Source organism: Podarcis raffonei, chromosome 6 (genome assembly GCF_027172205.1).
Source record: "Podarcis raffonei isolate rPodRaf1 chromosome 6, rPodRaf1.pri, whole genome shotgun sequence".
In the NCBI taxonomy this organism is placed as follows: Eukaryota; Metazoa; Chordata; class Lepidosauria; order Squamata; family Lacertidae; genus Podarcis; species Podarcis raffonei.
Window position 1 is genome coordinate 39728181 of NC_070607.1, and position 17158 is coordinate 39745338.

Here is a 17158-nt window from a genome sequence, read left to right on the forward strand (position 1 = left end):
CCAGCCTTTCGCATGATGTATTCTGCGTATAAATTAAATAAGCAGGGAGACAAAATACAGCCTTGTCGTACGCCTTTCCCAATTTTGAACCAATCAGTTGTTCCATATCCAGTTCTAACTGTAGCTTCTTGTCCCACATAGAGATTTCTCAGGAGACAGATGAGGTGATCAGGCACTCCCATTTCTTTAAGAACTTGCCATAGTTTGCTGTGGTCGACACAGTCAAAGGCTTTTGCATAGTCAATGAAGCAGAAGTAGATGTCTTTCTGGAACTCTCTAGCTTTCTCCATAATCCAGCGCATGTTTGCAATTTGGTCTCTGGTTCCTCTGCCTCTTCTAAATCCAGCTTGCACTTCTGGGAGTTCTCGTTCCACATACTGTTTGAGCCTTCCTTGTAGAATTTTAAGCATAACCTTGCTAGCGTGTGAAATGAGTGCAATTGTGCGGTAGTTGGAGCATTCTTTAGCACTGCCCTTCTTTGGGATTGGGATGTAGACTGATCTTCTCCAATCTTCTGGCCACTGCTGAGTTTTCCAAATTTGCTGGCATATTGAGTGTAGCACCTTAACAGCATCATCTTTTAAAATTTTAAATAGTTCAGCTGGAATACCATCACTTCCACTGGCCTTGTTATTTGCAGTGCTTTCTAAGGCCCATTTGACTTCACTTTCCAGGATGTCTGGCTCAAGGTCAGCAACCACACTACCTGGGGTGTACGAGACATCCATATCTTTCTGGTATAATTCCTCTGTGTATTCTTGCCACCTCTTCTTGATGTCTTCTGCTTCTGTTACTTCCTTACCACTTTTGTCCTTTATTATGGTAATCTTTGTACGAAATGTTCCTTTCATATCTCCAATTTTCTTGAACAGATCTCTGGTTCTTCCCATTCTGTTGTTTTCCTCTATTTGTTTGCACTGCTCGTTTAAGAAGGCCTTCTTGTCTCTCCTTGCTATTCTTTGGAAATCTGCATTCAATTTCCTGTATCTTTCACTATCTCCCTCGCATTTTGCTTGCCTTCTCTCCTCCGCTATTTGTAAGGCCTCGTTGGACAGCCACTTTGCTTTCTTGCATTTCCTTTTCATTGGGATGGTTTTCGTTGCTGCCTCCTGCACAATGTTACGAGCCTCCATCCATAGTTCTTCAGGCACTCTGTCCAGCAAATCTAAATCCTTAAACCTGTTCCTCACTTCCACTGTGTATTCATAAGGGATTTGACTTAGATTGTATCTTACCGGCCCAGTGGTTTTTCCTACTTTCTTCAGTTTAAGCTTGAATTTTGCTATAAGAAGCTGATGATCTGAGCCACAGTCAGCTCCAGGTCTTGTTTTTGCTGACTGTATAGAGCTTCTCCATCTTTGGCTGCAGAGAATATAATCAATCTGATTTCGATACTGCCCATCTGGTGATGTCCATGTGTAGAGTCGTCTCTTGTGTTGTTGGAAAAGCGTGTTTGTGATGACCAGCTTGTTCTCTTGACAGAACTCTATTAGCCTTTGCCCTGCTTCGTTTTGATCTCCAAGGCCAAACTTGCCAGTTGTTCCTTTTATCTCTTGATTCCCTACTTTAGCATTCCAATCCCCTATAATGAGAAGAACATCCTTCTTTGGTGTCACTTCTATAAGGTCTTGTAAGTCTTCATAGAATTGGTCTATTTCAGTTTCTTCAGCACCAGTGGTTGGTGCATAAACTTGGATTACTGTGATGTTAAAAGGTCTGCCTTGGATTCGTATCGAGATCATTCTATCATTTTTGAGATTGCATCCCAGTACAGCTTTCACCACTCTTTTGTTGACTATGAGGGCCACTCCATTTCTTTTACGGGTTTCTTGCCCACAGTAGTAGATGTGATGGTCATCCGAACTGAATTCGCCCATTCCCGTCCATTTTAGTTCACTGATGCCCAGGATGTCAATATTTATTCTTGCCATCTCATTTTTGACCACCTCCAACTTACCTAGGTTCATGGTTCTTACATTCCAGGTTCCTATGCAATATTTTTCTTTACAGCATTGGACTTTCCTTTCGCTTCCAGGCATATCCGCAACTGAGCGTCCTTTCGGCTTTGGCCCAGCCGCTTCATCAGCTCTGGATCTACTTGTACTTGCCCTCCGCTCTTCCCCAGTAGCATGTTGGACGCCTTCCGACCTGAGGGGCTCATCTTCCAGCGTCATAACTTTTATATGCCTGTTGTCTTTGTCCATGGAGTTTTCTTGGCAAGGATACTGGAGTGGCTTGCCGGTTCCTCCTCCAGGTGGATCACGTTTGGTCAAAACTCTCCACTATGACCTGTTCATCTTGTGTGCCCTGCTCGGCGTAGTTCATAGCTTCTCTGAGTTCTTCAAGCCCCTTCGCCACGGCAAGGCAGTGATCCATGAAGGGGCATAAACTGATTAGTAAGCATGAAAGGAAGAAGATGTGGGAAATGTGGCTGAAATCTGTGGCCAGGCATTTATCTCCTGTAGACTGTTATGTTAGCTTTTGTAACAAAGCCTTGTAGAATATCACAGATATTAAATGTGTGGTGCTCATTTTAACATTACTAGTGCAGTATGTTATTGACCAGCTAATTATGCTGAATTCCATTTATAAACATAGGTAACCACTAAGTTTATGGAGACTTTTTGTGCAGCTTTAATAGGATATTGATTGAGAGCAAGGTTTGAGTGGGCGGCCATTGAATTGTGTAATGGCATACAAAAGGCAAGGTCACTGCAACGGTTGATTCTAAGCCTGCCGTCTATTTTGTATTATAATTTTTCTTTTTTCGCATCTGCCTTTTCATAGCCAAACTCGGGTTGTAGCCTGTGGGCAGTGGTGCTTTGCTATTGAATATGAACTTAGCTTCTTTAGCGTTTAGTTCCATGCTGCTGATTTTTAACTACTCCTCTTACAATATTGATTAGCACAGCGGAAAACTCAAAGGCTTGTGCAAGGAGAAACAGTGTAGCTATCTTGCAGCAGAATATAAGAGATACAACCCTTCAAAATACTGGCTGGTCAATCATCTTTCATTCAGCACTTCTCATACAAAATCAGCTCCTAGCTGAGACTGCGTTTGTATGAACAATCCTGAACACCGCTTAAATTGAAATGAAGTCAGTGACAGTTGAGAAGGTTGCATAATTTCCGCCAAATCATTCAATATAATACAACAAGTGAACCCTTTCCACTAGTGGTTAACTAGTTAAAGAAGGTGAATTTCATAACCACAGGCACTCCATCATGATTTTATTTATTCCAAGCACAGAAAGAGGTTCTGAGCCAAACCACAAAGGTCCCTGGCTAAGGTTATACCCTGTTTGCCATTTCTACCTAAAAGTGCTCTGGCACTCATATTTATTGACTAATTGCTGGTAGCCATTCTACATTTTCAGGCTTCAGCTACTGAGAAAACTGTGGCTGCTCTGGATCCAGGGATCTGTTGCAACAGGCTGCATGATCCTAAGGTCTGCTTAAATCACTCTATACACACAGGTCTGGTTCGCAGGACACAGTAACCCAACCTTACCATGTGGATGTTGCAGGTATCCAAAGGGGAACTCGTCACTCTGCTTCTCCCTGATCTTTGCATGCTGTACTGAGCTAATCCAAGATTTCACTTAGCATGTTGTCCAAACCCAGGCCCATGATTAAGCTCTCTCCTCGCTAACCATAAGCTGTAGTCAAAACCAAACCATGGTTAGAGCTTGTGGTTAGTCTGGACAGAACTTAACCACAAGCCTGAGTTTGGATGACATGCCAACTTGCTCAGTGCAGCAAGCAAATAAAAAAGATCAGGGAACAACAAAGTGCTCCAAGTTCCTTTTTGCAAGCCCACATGTTTGTGTGGTCCTGGTAAACCAAAAAAAATAAACTGTGCCTTTCCTGCCAGCTTTCAGCAGTGTGAATAATTCAGGGCATGATTCAGTTAATGAGTTCCGTCAATGGAAGCCTGAGCAATGACTTTCGCCTGTACAATGGAGCTTTCCCATCTCTCCTTCTTCAGTATGTCCCACACCCCTGAAATTGGCTTGGGGGCGGTCAAGAAAACCCCCAGAACAGTGCATGAGTGGAGGAGAGGGGGGGAATCATTCCACATGAGAAGCTGAAATGCTTGCACTGGCAAAACGATCGACACAGTGTGATGTTGAATCCCTCTCATTGTTTCTCACTTCCACAGAAATGACCATGTTAAATCCCTGTGTATGTTAATTTCCCATCAACATTACATTCTAGTCAGCAGGCTTAGGTGCCTCAAACTAGATTTGTTGGGTTTTTTGTAGAATCAACTATCTTAAGCCAGAGATAAACTGTGTCAACTTCCATCCCAACTTCCATCCTGACCACTTTATAGCAGACTGGGATCAATGATGATGATGATACCACCCTATACCTGCTGGTCTCAGGACAGTTCACAGGATAAAATCAGAATATAAAACTACATAATCAAAATAAAAACAACAACAACAACAACAACCCAATAACACCCTCCCCAAGGATCTACCAAGTTCAAAACTGCAATGGCAGTAGTCACAATGTACCACCTGTTCACTGGGACCTCTTTCTTGCAATACCTTTTGCTCCCTCCCATCCTGCACTTTCAGCCTTAGTGATACAGCCCAAAACCAGCAATCTGTCTGGCCTTACAAAATCTTCAGGTCAAAAGGTGATAAAAGAAGAGGTTTGACCTCCCAAGGTGATTGTGGGGAGTCATGCTGTACATGAGGGTTCACTGCTTTATTGCTTTTTAAGCAATAATGATTCATGCTGTACAGTAGTTGAATTATTGCAAGTTTCAAACACTAGGGTGCCACCTTATGCCAATCTAAAACATACATTTCATTTTAGTTTCCTATTGCCAGAGACGCTACATACAATTCACCTGTTTGTGTGACAGTGAAACAGATTGTTATCTGTTGCTTTAACGGAAGAGTCTAACCAAAGGCTGCATACCTAGACAGTCTAATGCCAGGCAACAGTACCACAAGATTCACTTTTTCCTAGGTTTTCTAGTTGCAATAAATTATATCATCCTTGTTGTGTTTGGTTTACTGTTTGAATAGACTGATTTATAAAGTAAAATATTGACTAGAAGTTTAATAACTAGAGCAGGTGAAAAATAAGCTTATTAATTTGATGTGTGGATATGAGTGTGGATGTGTGTGTTTGCGTGGGGAGGATCCCTCTGTCAGTACTTTAAAATTATTGCATCAACACGAGGATCTAAGTGTGACATATAGATCTCTTCTGTACACAGAGATCTCCATTTAGTTTAATGAGATAGTGATCCATATGTGTAATAAACTATGCATATAGATTGGCACCTTCCACTGAAATGAATATGGACATTTCTCTGAATATGTGTTGGAGCAAATAAAAAATTAAGCCCCCCGCCCTTCCGCAGAATTAGAGAAAATTCTGGCAAAAGCATTCCTAAAATGGCAGTAATAATTAACTGGAGTTAGATTATGAGGAGTTAGATTATGATTTAAATTTAGTTTTTCACTGGAGATGAAAATCAGCAAAGCACTAACTTCTTGAGCCCTGGGACAATGGAGTCCATTTCTCCTTGAACTGTCTGGATTATGTCATAGTAAAATACAATCAAGGAACCTTTGATCAATTGAACAGGGTGGTGACAGGTACTCCTAATTCACTGTTGTTAGTGAATATTGACAAACTGGTAATGATCATACTGCAGAATGTCATTCAGACCAAGAATATTAGCATTCTTTAAAGGTCAAAAGCAATAGCTTCATAGAGACAGAATTCCATACAATTCCAGCATCAGATACTTCACATTCTACATAGAATGACCATATATTTCAGCACAAGAACCATTATTTTCAAAAAGACTGGGCATGACCCCATATTTGTGCATGAATCTGTATTTAAAGGTTGCTAAACCACTGGTTGTATACATCATCAGTGTTACATCAAACAAATATTGCACATGCATGTACACAGGTGGTGCAAATGCAAAGCCTATGCTATTGTGCATTAAAAGACCGACTGTTTAAAGTTTGGTTAAACATTAACGTTCTAATTTCAAAAATGTAGAAATGGGCTCTGAAAATATTTGCAATGTGATGCAACTGTTCTCAAACTGTGGGTCCTGACACATCGGTGATTTCCGACTTGTTCCTAGGTGTACTGAACAATCAGCATTTGTTTCCCCTCTATTCCGAGGGCAAATGGATAAGAGCCAGCCATTTATATCTTCTTCCACTAAGCCTGTCAATTCTCGAGCACATTCTACACAGAAACCTATATGCAAAGTTATGCCAACTTTCTAGCCCTCAGGGCTCCTCGTGGTTGGACACCCAGCTCCTCTCTGCTTCAAGTCACAGTGTAGAAGTGGTGTGTGTGTGTGTGTGTGTGTGTGTGTGTGATATAACACCTTTATTGTGCTTTATGTAAACGGCTTAGGCAGGCATGGCCAAACCTGGCCCTCCAGCTGTTTTGGGACTACAATTCCCATCATCCCTGACCAGTGGTCCTGTTAGCTATGGATGATGGGAGCTGTAGTCCAAAAACAGCTGGAGGGCCAAGTTTGGCCATGCCTGAGCTTAGGGATCCTGCGTATTATTATTATTATTATTATTATTATTATTATTATTATTATTTTGTTACAAATAAATAGCAAACAATAGTGGCACACAACAGCAATGCTGAAACACAACAGCAGCTCCCTCCCATCAATTGGGACTACCAGGACAGAGCAACCCAATCAGTTGCAGTTTCTTCTAGAGTGCCGTTTGGTGGCCATATATGTCCTTAATCAGTGTAACATCACAAATTGTATCAGGCTAGAGTCTGCATGCATGCTTTGCTTTTCTACTACAGCAATTTGTAGGACAGCAGGTTTCAGAATGAACAACGTCCTTTTGTAAAATCAGGACCCTATTACTATAATATGATACATCCGACCTAATTAGAAATATAGCACGCTTTACTTGATGTAAGGCATGGTGAACTGGAGAATGAATGATCAGTTTCATAAAACGTTTTGCATAGTAATCATGAGGGATGGAGGAATCAAAGAAAGAAATATGTCAAAGTAAGATATTCTAATGTAACTACAAATTATACTTACTTTGTGAGACTCTTACTAGCTCAGTCACACTGAAAACGCCTGATGTGACAAAACTGTCTTGGAAGCCCAAATGTCCTACAAAACACAAGAAAATTATAGATGTGATTAATTTTAAGCACTTAATGACAGTATTCTTAAATACTTCACTATCTGTTTAATGTGAATGAAATTGAATATTTAATTTTCCACTTATCACTAATTGCTGTTTAGGTAGGCAGATATATGGTTAGAGTTGAGGAAAGTTAACATGACAGATTAACAGGGAGAATTGTATATATTAAAGCATCACAGCTGGAAATCTGAAACAAAAGAAGCTCATTTTAATAAACAGTTACCTCAGATGACCCTAAAGACTTAACAATTGAAATTAAAATACTGTACCTAGGAATCAGATGGGACAGCTAAGTTCTTTAATCGTTTTAAACATTATTCTCTAAAGAAACATCTGATCAGGATTATCTACTCATTCATTCAAACAAAACAAGATTTAAAGATGTACTCTTCTTTTCTGAGGTTACATTAGGGAAATCTTAAAATAGCAGCTGTTAAAAAATCTTGAAAATGAATGCTTTTCACATAAAAAGAAAAAAAACTCTTTAAAATGAGCTTTTCAAAACAGAAACCAAATCTTTGCATAAGAAAGCTTTAACTCTAATCCTCTGAATTTCTTTAAGAGACAAGGCGTATGCTTGCTTGCCGGTTTCATTTGTGTAAGGGATATTTTATATCAAAATGTTATTACACTTCCCATAACAGTATTTCCCTTTTTCTATGAAAACATGTCTATCACCAAATGTTAATTTAATTTTCTGGGTATAATCAATTACAAAACAAGAAGCCTTCAAACTGCAAACCGGGTAACAAGGAATTCTGCTGAACCAGATACTATAGTTCATACAGTACATATCAGGACTTCAATTAGAGGTCTGTGGCTGATAGGGCAGCCTGACCTATTGCTTTTGAAATCAGGGTCAAAGAAATCTGAGGATAAAGGGATTATTAACAGAACTTTAAAGTTGTTCTTGTCCATAGGATAAGTGGCATACATTTTAAGGTTGTTCTAATTAAGATTACCAAGTCTAACACACACACACACACACACACATATTATTTAATGTAATATAAAGCTTTGCTATGCCCAGACATACTAAATTCCTTCAGCTTCAGTTTCATTGATTTCATTTCCAAATTACCGAAAATACTTTTTATTTATTTAAGTTCTTGCATAATATAACTCCCCCCACAAAAAACCCATATGCACACAATTTTATATTTATTTTGCCTGCAAGGTTTAATTGAACTCGAATGATTTATTTTGATTTATCAAAAATTAAAATTGCAGGTCCATTACTGTTAAAGTGTTTCAGTATTGATATAGCATTATTAGAAGCAGCCTTTGTACATTCTCCATTCAAGCAACACATTCAAGCTGATTTCCCAATAAATAATGTAGGGCTGGAAGCACATTTCTTCAGCCCACTGGCACCAGCAGAATCCTGAATCTGCCAGCATTATTTTCATTTCTATAACCCAGGTTTATAGCGTTTGAGCAAACAGTAAAAGCCAGGTGTTATTAGCTAACATTTCTCCTAGATAGGTACCCAGCTAACCTGAATGGTAGAGTATCAAGCTCAGAACACAAAATCAATGCAGGCTTTACAATTGTGAACCGCATTCACAAATACATAAATTAATTCCCAGTGTAAGCCATGTGCATGCTCACAAACTCATAGGAAATGTTTGCATCCACAAGCACTACTGAATGTAAGCCTTGCGTATATTCTCATCAATAAGGATTATAGGAAATTGTATAGAATAGCCATGGAAAGATGTGCATAATAACCAGCAATTATGCACATTCACTATGGTCATTCTGCACATTCTCTACAGCAGGGGTAGGAACGTGGGCCGGATGCGGTCCAATTGCCTTCTCAATCCGGCCCATGGACGGTCCGGGAATCAGCGTGTTTTTACATGAGTAGAATGTGTCCTTTTATTTAAAATGCATCTCTGGGTTATTTGTGGGGCATAGGAATTCATTCATTCTTTTTTTTCAAAATATAGCCCAGCCCACCACATGGTCTGAGGGATGGTGGACCAGCACACGGCTGAAAAAGGTTGCTGACCCCTGCTCTACAGTTTAGCTATTTAGAGTAAAAGGTATAGTGTGCTGTCCTTTTAATGAAGACACTCAAAGCTGCTAACAAAACATACAAAACAAGATAAGAAGAAGCCAATCATTAAAAACAGGTTCATACATAAAAACCACAGCAGCTGAAAACAGCATTAAAATGCAAGCACACACACACACACACACACACACACGAGAGAGAGAGAGAGAGAGAGAGAGAGAGAGAGAGAGAGAGAGAAACTGACTTGATGAATAAACTCTTACAAAATGAGACTTTTAGTATTTGTTGCACAAGTTGTAAATGCTGCTTTTTTGTACTGCAAAGTAATGCCAGCATTGAAAATCCTTGCCATGTAGAGTATCTTACTATAAAGAGACATCTTAAAATCTTAAAATAGTAGTGATCAATTAGAACTTAAAGCCTATTATCTTAACCAAATGCCTGATTAGAAAGAAAAGCCTTCCCTACTCTAACTGCAACTTGATTCCTCTTGGTTTTATCCCCTACCTAGATAATCCTCTGTTTCACAAACAATGTCAAGCAAGTAACTTCTAATAATACTTACAAAATAGGTGTCTATGATACTTATTACAGGGGCACCTGAAAAAGTTGCTGAAAAGATTTCTGATCTATCAAGCAGTACACCTACTAACTTAAGTATTAGCCATATGTTCTGATGTGACAGTGAAGCTGGAAAAGATTTGAAATGCAATGAAATGATTAAATTTGGATAATGATGTATGAAGTACATGTCTGGTGTCTTTCAGATTATACATTGTAAACTATCAATGGAAGGGGATACATTCTGGGACTTTATGCTGATGATGTTGCTTTATGTACACAGACCCAGTTGATGCTGGAAGGTTACTGAGTATAGAATCGGAGACCTTTTTCAATGTCTCTGGACAAAAATGGGAAGTATTGTTATTTCATACTTCCCCACAATTTTCCAAAATATTACAAATCCCAATAACTAAAAAAAGCTCCAGATACTGCAACTAAACTAATGCTTGTTTCAAAATTATTATTTTTATTTCAGATGTTACCAGTTTGGATCCCACCTGCCCATATGTTCCAGTGGGGAAGAAAACTTAACAAACTCATATTTCAGACAGACAGACAGACAGACAGACAGACAGACAGACAGACAGACCATGCATTTAAAAATATTTGCTGTACCTTCACCCAACTGTTGGAGGATGGGAACTCCAAAATCTAAACAGCTATTACAATGCATGTCAACTCAGCAACATGACAGACCTAATGTCTGGCAACAAAGAAACTCAATGGAACATTTGAAAACTTAGAAATAGATGGTGTTCCTCTAAAAGTAATACCTTTAAAAAAAATAAATTCCTCTCTTTGCACTGGCTTACAAATCTGTTCACACTTACAACTTTGAAAATTTGGACAAAATAGGCGAAGGTTCTGGTTTCAGGCCTCTCACCTATTATTTCATTACTATTCCACTCTGTTTTCAAAAATAAATATAGTGTCTATACTACAGATATATGGAAATAAAAATAATGTTTTTATTGGAATTTATTTTTACAAAGATGAACGACTGCTTACCTTTAATAAGATGCAATTTAAATTGGAAAATATTGAAATATCATGGCTATTAGGCTACCAATTAAGGTCGTTTTTCACATATTCCCAGATTAAAAATGAAGCCACAAGACAATTAATGACATATGAAGAAATAATAGTCAAAGAAAATATAATAGCAAACATATTATCATCTTTGTATAAATATATTACAGAGATTGAGTTTTGTCCTCAGCAAAATTTGAGAAGGTTGTAGGAACTGAATTAAGATTTAGAAGTTGAAATAGAGGCATGGAACAGAAAGTGGACAAAAGTGCCATACAAATCCATTTTGGCAACAATGAAAGAAAGAGCCCTAAACCAGAGAAAGAACCCTAGACGCCTAGCCTATATAAAACTGGACAGTTCTCCTATGTGTTGTAGAGGATCTCCCACTATAAGGACATATCAGCACATGTGGTGGGAGTGTCCAAAAACAGAAAAGTTCTGGGAAAACGTATTTACAGAAATATATTTGATTATAAGACAGGCAGTCCTCATGATCCCAGGAATGGCTATACTTAACTCGCATGTTGCAAATTAGAAACGAAGAACTTATAACATAGCTATTAACTGCCGCAAGAACTATTATTAACTATTGACCAATGGGTATAATGCAATTTGCAAAACAACATTATTGGAAAAACTGACATAAAAATTAAAAGTAGCAAGAGGTTAAAAGAAACATGACAATTTTCATGCAATCTGGTGTGACTTTATTGACTACACACTTAATGAGGCATATGGTAGAACAGTACCCCTAGTTTACACTTCTGGTATAGGTACAAAGAAGTTCTAGGCAGTCTCCAATGCAGGCATTGAACAGATCCCAACATATTTAAGTTTCCTCAAAGGTGAAGTGAAATAAGTCACTATCTGCACTAGAAACAGAACTGTCAGATGTTCCTGAAGTCACTAGAATTGTAATTCACTGTATTTAAATTGAATTTGCGGCAGGCTAGAAAAGATTTCAACTGTCTTTATGCTTAATAAAAGGTGAAAGCTGTGAAAGCGACGTATCCCTCTGTGGAATTCCGACTATTCACTCACATGCTCCTATGTGATGGTGACAATCAGCATGCTGTGAATTATATTCTTCCCATGCCAGTCTATTTAAAAGTTTCACAGTTTGATCAATGCGTATTTGCAGTGTGTGCTTGTGTGTGTTTAATAAAGACATTTAAGTATGGACTTATTGTCCAAATATCTCAGCGTTAAAATAAAGTTAGATGAAATGAAGGCTTTAAAAATAACGGGCCAATTGCTATTCCAAAGAAATCACTTTAGCTGTACTGCATGGGTTTCCCCTCTATTGCTCTTGCTACCATCATTTGCTGACAGTTGCTTTTCATATCAGTTCAGCATCACACGAATAACTAACGGCCACTTCGTTAGCCATTCAAATGAAGCATTTCCTTCCAAATAACCACTAAGCTACTGGGTTCACATGCCCATATTATCCAAAGCTTGCTTGCACATATGGCTTTAGAAAAGTTTTTAAGAACCACCAGCACATTCTTTGAGGCATATAGCAGGAAAAAAATTAGACTATCTGGGATAAATCATGTTAGCACAATGGATGGACACCTTAAAGACTTTAAAGTCATGTAATACAATCCTAGGCTGGATCTTTCTTGTTGAAAAAGGCAGAATACAAGTGGCCGAGAGAAAAAAGAGCCAATATTTGACAACACAAATCAGCATAACCTTTTAACTGCAGCAGTCATGGATGACTGCCCTTTGACCTGGAGAGATTATGTGGGATTTCAATGACAACAGCTGGAAGTGAGCATGTGTGAATAGAGAACAGAAGATCTTAGGCCTAACACAAAAGCCTGTCCAGATCAGAGCATTGATTAGAAATTGTTTCCTGGTCCCAGTTTAATAGAGTGTAATAATGAAAGTTTTGTTAACTCTTCATAGCATGCACAAAATTAGTTGGAACTTGTTCTTTGTAGTCTTCTCATAAATTTCACAGATTCATCTCGTAAGAGAGATCATTTCAGAATAATTGCAAATGGGGATAATTGCCTAAGAATTCTTTGGACTGCACATTGAAATAAGAGCAACATCATGTAAAAGATAATAATCTTGGCTTCAAAGGACACTGTCAAATTCTACACCTGGAATAAATATAAATAAAGCTAAAATGAAATACTCTTATTTATCCCTGTTTTGTCTCTTGCAATGCATGATAACATGGAATAATAGAAAATTACCACTGAACCAAAACTTTCTATCTAGGGTACTAAACTTATTTCACAACAATCAAATGAGAGATTCTTAAGTGGGTCATGTGGAACTTGTTAACATGAGTAGTCATAATATTTACAATAATTATTGGAACAATATGACGCATAATCCTAAGAAGAAGAAGGATTGCAGCAGGGCGACATCAGGCTAGTTCTCAAAGGGGGAGAAACCTGTGGTGAGCTGTACTTCTTGATACTGCACGTGAAAGCTCAGATGTATATATAAAACTAGATGTCAAATAAAAGATTTCTAATGTAGCCTTCTCCCGAACAGCTAGTTTTCCATGTGCAGGAATTCTATTTTGTATCGAGAAGAACTCCACCATATAAATCCTCATCTGCTGTTGCAAGTGGCATAGCCCAATTGGTTTGCCATCTCACTGAGTTGGCTACTACAGATGTGAGAGAGAAGGGGCAAGGAGGAGTTTAATATGGCAGTTCAATATAAGCTGGCTTATAGTGAGTTAAACCACTGGTAGGTACATCTAGTAAAGTAGTACTCTCCAACATTTCAGGCAATGGTCTCTACTAGGTGCTACCTGACATGCCTTAATTGAAGATAGTAGAGATGCCTGAAGGAGTGTCTCCACGCCCATTGTTCAGCCCAGACACTGAGGTCCAGTGCCAAGGGCCTTCTGGCAGTTCCCTCACTGTGAGAAGTGAGGTTACAGGGAACCAGGCATAGGGCCTCCTCGGTAGTGGCACCCGTCCTGTGGAACGCCCTCCCATCAGATGTCAAGAAAATAAACAACTATCTGACTTTTAGAAGACACCTGAAGGCAGCCCCGTAACGGATTTTTTTTTTAATGTTTGATGCTTTATTGTGTTTTTAATATTCTGTTGTAAGCCACCCAGAGTGGTTGGGGCAACCCAGTCAGATGGGTGGCATACAAAAAGAAGAAGAAGAAGAAGAAGAAGAAGAAGAAGAAGAAGAAGAAGAGGAGGAGGAGGAGGAGGAGGAGGAGGAGGAGGAGGAGGAGACCATCTTAATGCAGAGACACAGTCTACTACTGAGCTCTGGTCTCCCACAACAGGGTAAGGATTTGCTACATTTTGAGTTGTGAGCAATACTTCTGACAGCCTTAGATCACTGCTGGTGGCCTGACCCACCCAAGGGTGATCCCAACATGGCTGAAACCTGGACCTCCCAATTCGTTTGGACTTTGGCTGAATCTGGCACATAGCACTAGTCAATGCACATGCCCACACTATAAGTCAGGGTTTCTTTTTTGTTCAATCTATCTAATATCAAGGTATATGATTAAAGCTGGAGCCTTAAAATGTTAAAATAATGACACGAAAGTTAAGTAAGCTAATGCTATGTTAAAAGTCAACCAATATTTTTGTGAAATAAAAATTAATAACCTTTTTGTTAGAAAAATCAACAGCATAGATATTGTTTGGACAAACACATCTCTGAAAACAACAGATGTCTTCGCATTTTTTATAGCTTTTTCATATTTCCAATGCAAAAAGGAAATGTTAAAAGGGGAAACATAATTATAAATAGACATATTCATTTTGTAGATTAGTTTACCACACATTCCTCAAAACCCTTTCAAAGCAAACGAGATGGAATCTATAGAAAGTTAATCATTTTGGAATATGTATGGCCTCTGAAAAGACTGTAATAAAAAGAAAAGCCACCTTTAGAAAATGATAAAAAGGAGGTGTTTATCTTCTTTTTCCTATCACTACTGCCATAATTTCTTTTACTGATCGCAACAAACAACATAACTGTAATCTCAGGAATTGCTGTAGTGACTTAAAATTCAGGTTTAGAGCTCAGTGATCAAGTCAATAAATAAATGAACAGCAAGTTAACATTAGGAGTGCAGACAATACTGACTGCTCAGTAATGGAACTGATTCCACAGGATGCTGGATATAGGCTTAGGGCCTTTCCACACTTTGGTCTCATTTGGATACAAAGCTGAACTACTGTTATGTGAATGAGCATGTACCAGCCGAGGAGTCATGTGCTGCTCCATTCCTCTCTTCTTCTTCAGAATGTTCATTTCCATTTTTAACTAATCACAATTTAGTGTTATATCTGAAGCCGAATAAACTGTCATGATTCTTAATTACAGTTTACCTTGGCTTACGAAAGTTGCTTGTTTAAATAAACCATAGTTAAGCTTAACCACAGTGTAGGGTTTGGTCATAACACCAAAATTTCAATACTAAACTTTGGTTAACTGAAAATGGAAATGAAAGTTTCTGATTTGCCCCAGGGACATCTCAACTTAAAGATTTATCAGGCTTGTTTTTGAAACACTAAACTAGGACAGTATGTCCTAGTTCTCTCAAGGGTTTATCTGTATGATATACCTGTTTTCAAATACATGTTGTCTCCTTCACACATTATGTATATATATAAAGTTTAAAAACAACCAAAGCAAACTGGACCTGCAAATATGTTTCAATGGCTTAATAAGAGTGCTCATATGTTTTTAACTTGGCTAGATATTGCAAACATTAATCTGCTTCAATGTTCCCTGTTTATAATTCTGATTTTGACAAATGTGAATTTTTGGACTGATCTTAATCATCAGCAATGTTATGTCCAGAAAGTTCCCAATTGCAAAGCTCTGTGTGTGTGTGTTGGATAGATAATGTACAGTAACTAGAACAACTCTCATTAAGCTAAATCTTGTTAGCTTAGTATGTGTAACTGTTACTTCTAAAGCTTATAAAACCGCAAGAAGGAATGGGTGGCTCTCTCATTCCTTATTTTGCTCAAAGAAACATAAATTTAAAGTCATTTTAATTTTTTGCACTATTTACATATTCAAACCAATCAAGAGCTGAAATAATCACATTTGTTTCAGCGCCTTGTTTATTGCTGCCCAGCCCCTCCCTCCTTTAAATCTTTCCCTTAGCCAGAATGATGTTTATTGAATACCTGTCATTTCTGCAGCGGCTTGTGCCAAGAGCAGCTTACCAATGCCAGTCTTACTGAAACCCCTTCTGTTTCATATTCTCTAAGGGGCTTCCTTAGATCAGCTGCTCCCCATACCCAATACACAGAGACCTATAAATTTGCAAGCGCTGCAGTCAGCGTCCTTAACAGCAAGTGGCACCCATTTTGCCCAGTGTGGCATACTCTTGAAGGGATAGAAGAGATGCCACATGGTGAGCAGCATTCCTCACCATGTGTAAACTGTCAATTTGATTTGAAATTAAAATTTTTGATTAACACGAGTGTTTCTGAGCCTCCCACTGGCAGCAGCCTAGTTACTGAAAAGCGACATGATTTGTGACATGCATGCTGTACAGAAAGCCCCATGCCAGGAACTGAAAGACCAGTTTTCATTTTGTTTAAATATTGACACTAGAGTGGTGTTTTTTTTTAAAGGGGTGGGATAGAAATGAACTTTTGTATTTTGGACAACACCAAACAGGATGTCGATACTGAGTGGTATCCTGTTGCTTTTTAAAAGTGCCCCATGAGTATTAAAAGATGAGAACTCTGTGCGTGGTTGTATTTGTGGGGTCTACACTTTCAAATGTCATGTCTTCTCAGCATCAGGGCCTCTTCCACTGGGTGAAGGAAAATAAGGTATTAAAAACATGTTAGCTTGATAAATATTTCACACATGACAAGAAATGCTAGGCAACCCAGCCCCAGGGGCTGTGATGAGCTACACAGGTACCCTTTTAATCTAATCTGTTCATGAACACCTACCGGCAACTTGTAGGAAGCCAATGAGATGCAGCCTCCAAATGGTCTATTTCAGACAAATCCTTATGTGAATTAAATTAACAGAATTACATAAAAATTAAGAAAGTCAGTGTGCTATAGTGATTCAGAGTGTCAAAAAGGAGAGGAGAGGCATGGGCTCAAATCCCTACTCATCAATGAAGATTACTGGACCAGCCAGTTTCATCTACTTCATAGGGTTGTTGTGAGGATTAAAATGGGTGGACACGCTGCTTTACGCTCCTTGGAAGACAGATGTGGTATAAATGCAAACAATCAAGTACTCAATCAAATATTCCAAAGCACCTACTTTGTCCCAATACAGTGGTACCTCTGGTTACGTACTTAATTCGTTCCGGAGGTCTGTTCTTAACCTGAAACTGTTCTTAGCCTGAAGCACCACTTTA

The 17158-nt window shown here is 38.6% G+C and overlaps 1 protein-coding gene across 11 annotated transcripts in view; it reads right to left on the reverse strand.

Moving 5' to 3' along the window:
- The window catches only part of NFIA (nuclear factor I A), a 409131-nt gene that overhangs the window by 95787 nt on the left and 296186 nt on the right, over positions 1-17158 (reverse strand). For all 11 annotated transcript variants that reach the window (XM_053392231.1, XM_053392235.1, XM_053392230.1 and 8 more), the window contains exon 4: positions 7079-7153. In XM_053392231.1, the coding sequence (XP_053248206.1) occupies positions 7079-7153 (75 nt within the window). The remainder of the gene's footprint in view (positions 1-7078; positions 7154-17158) is intronic.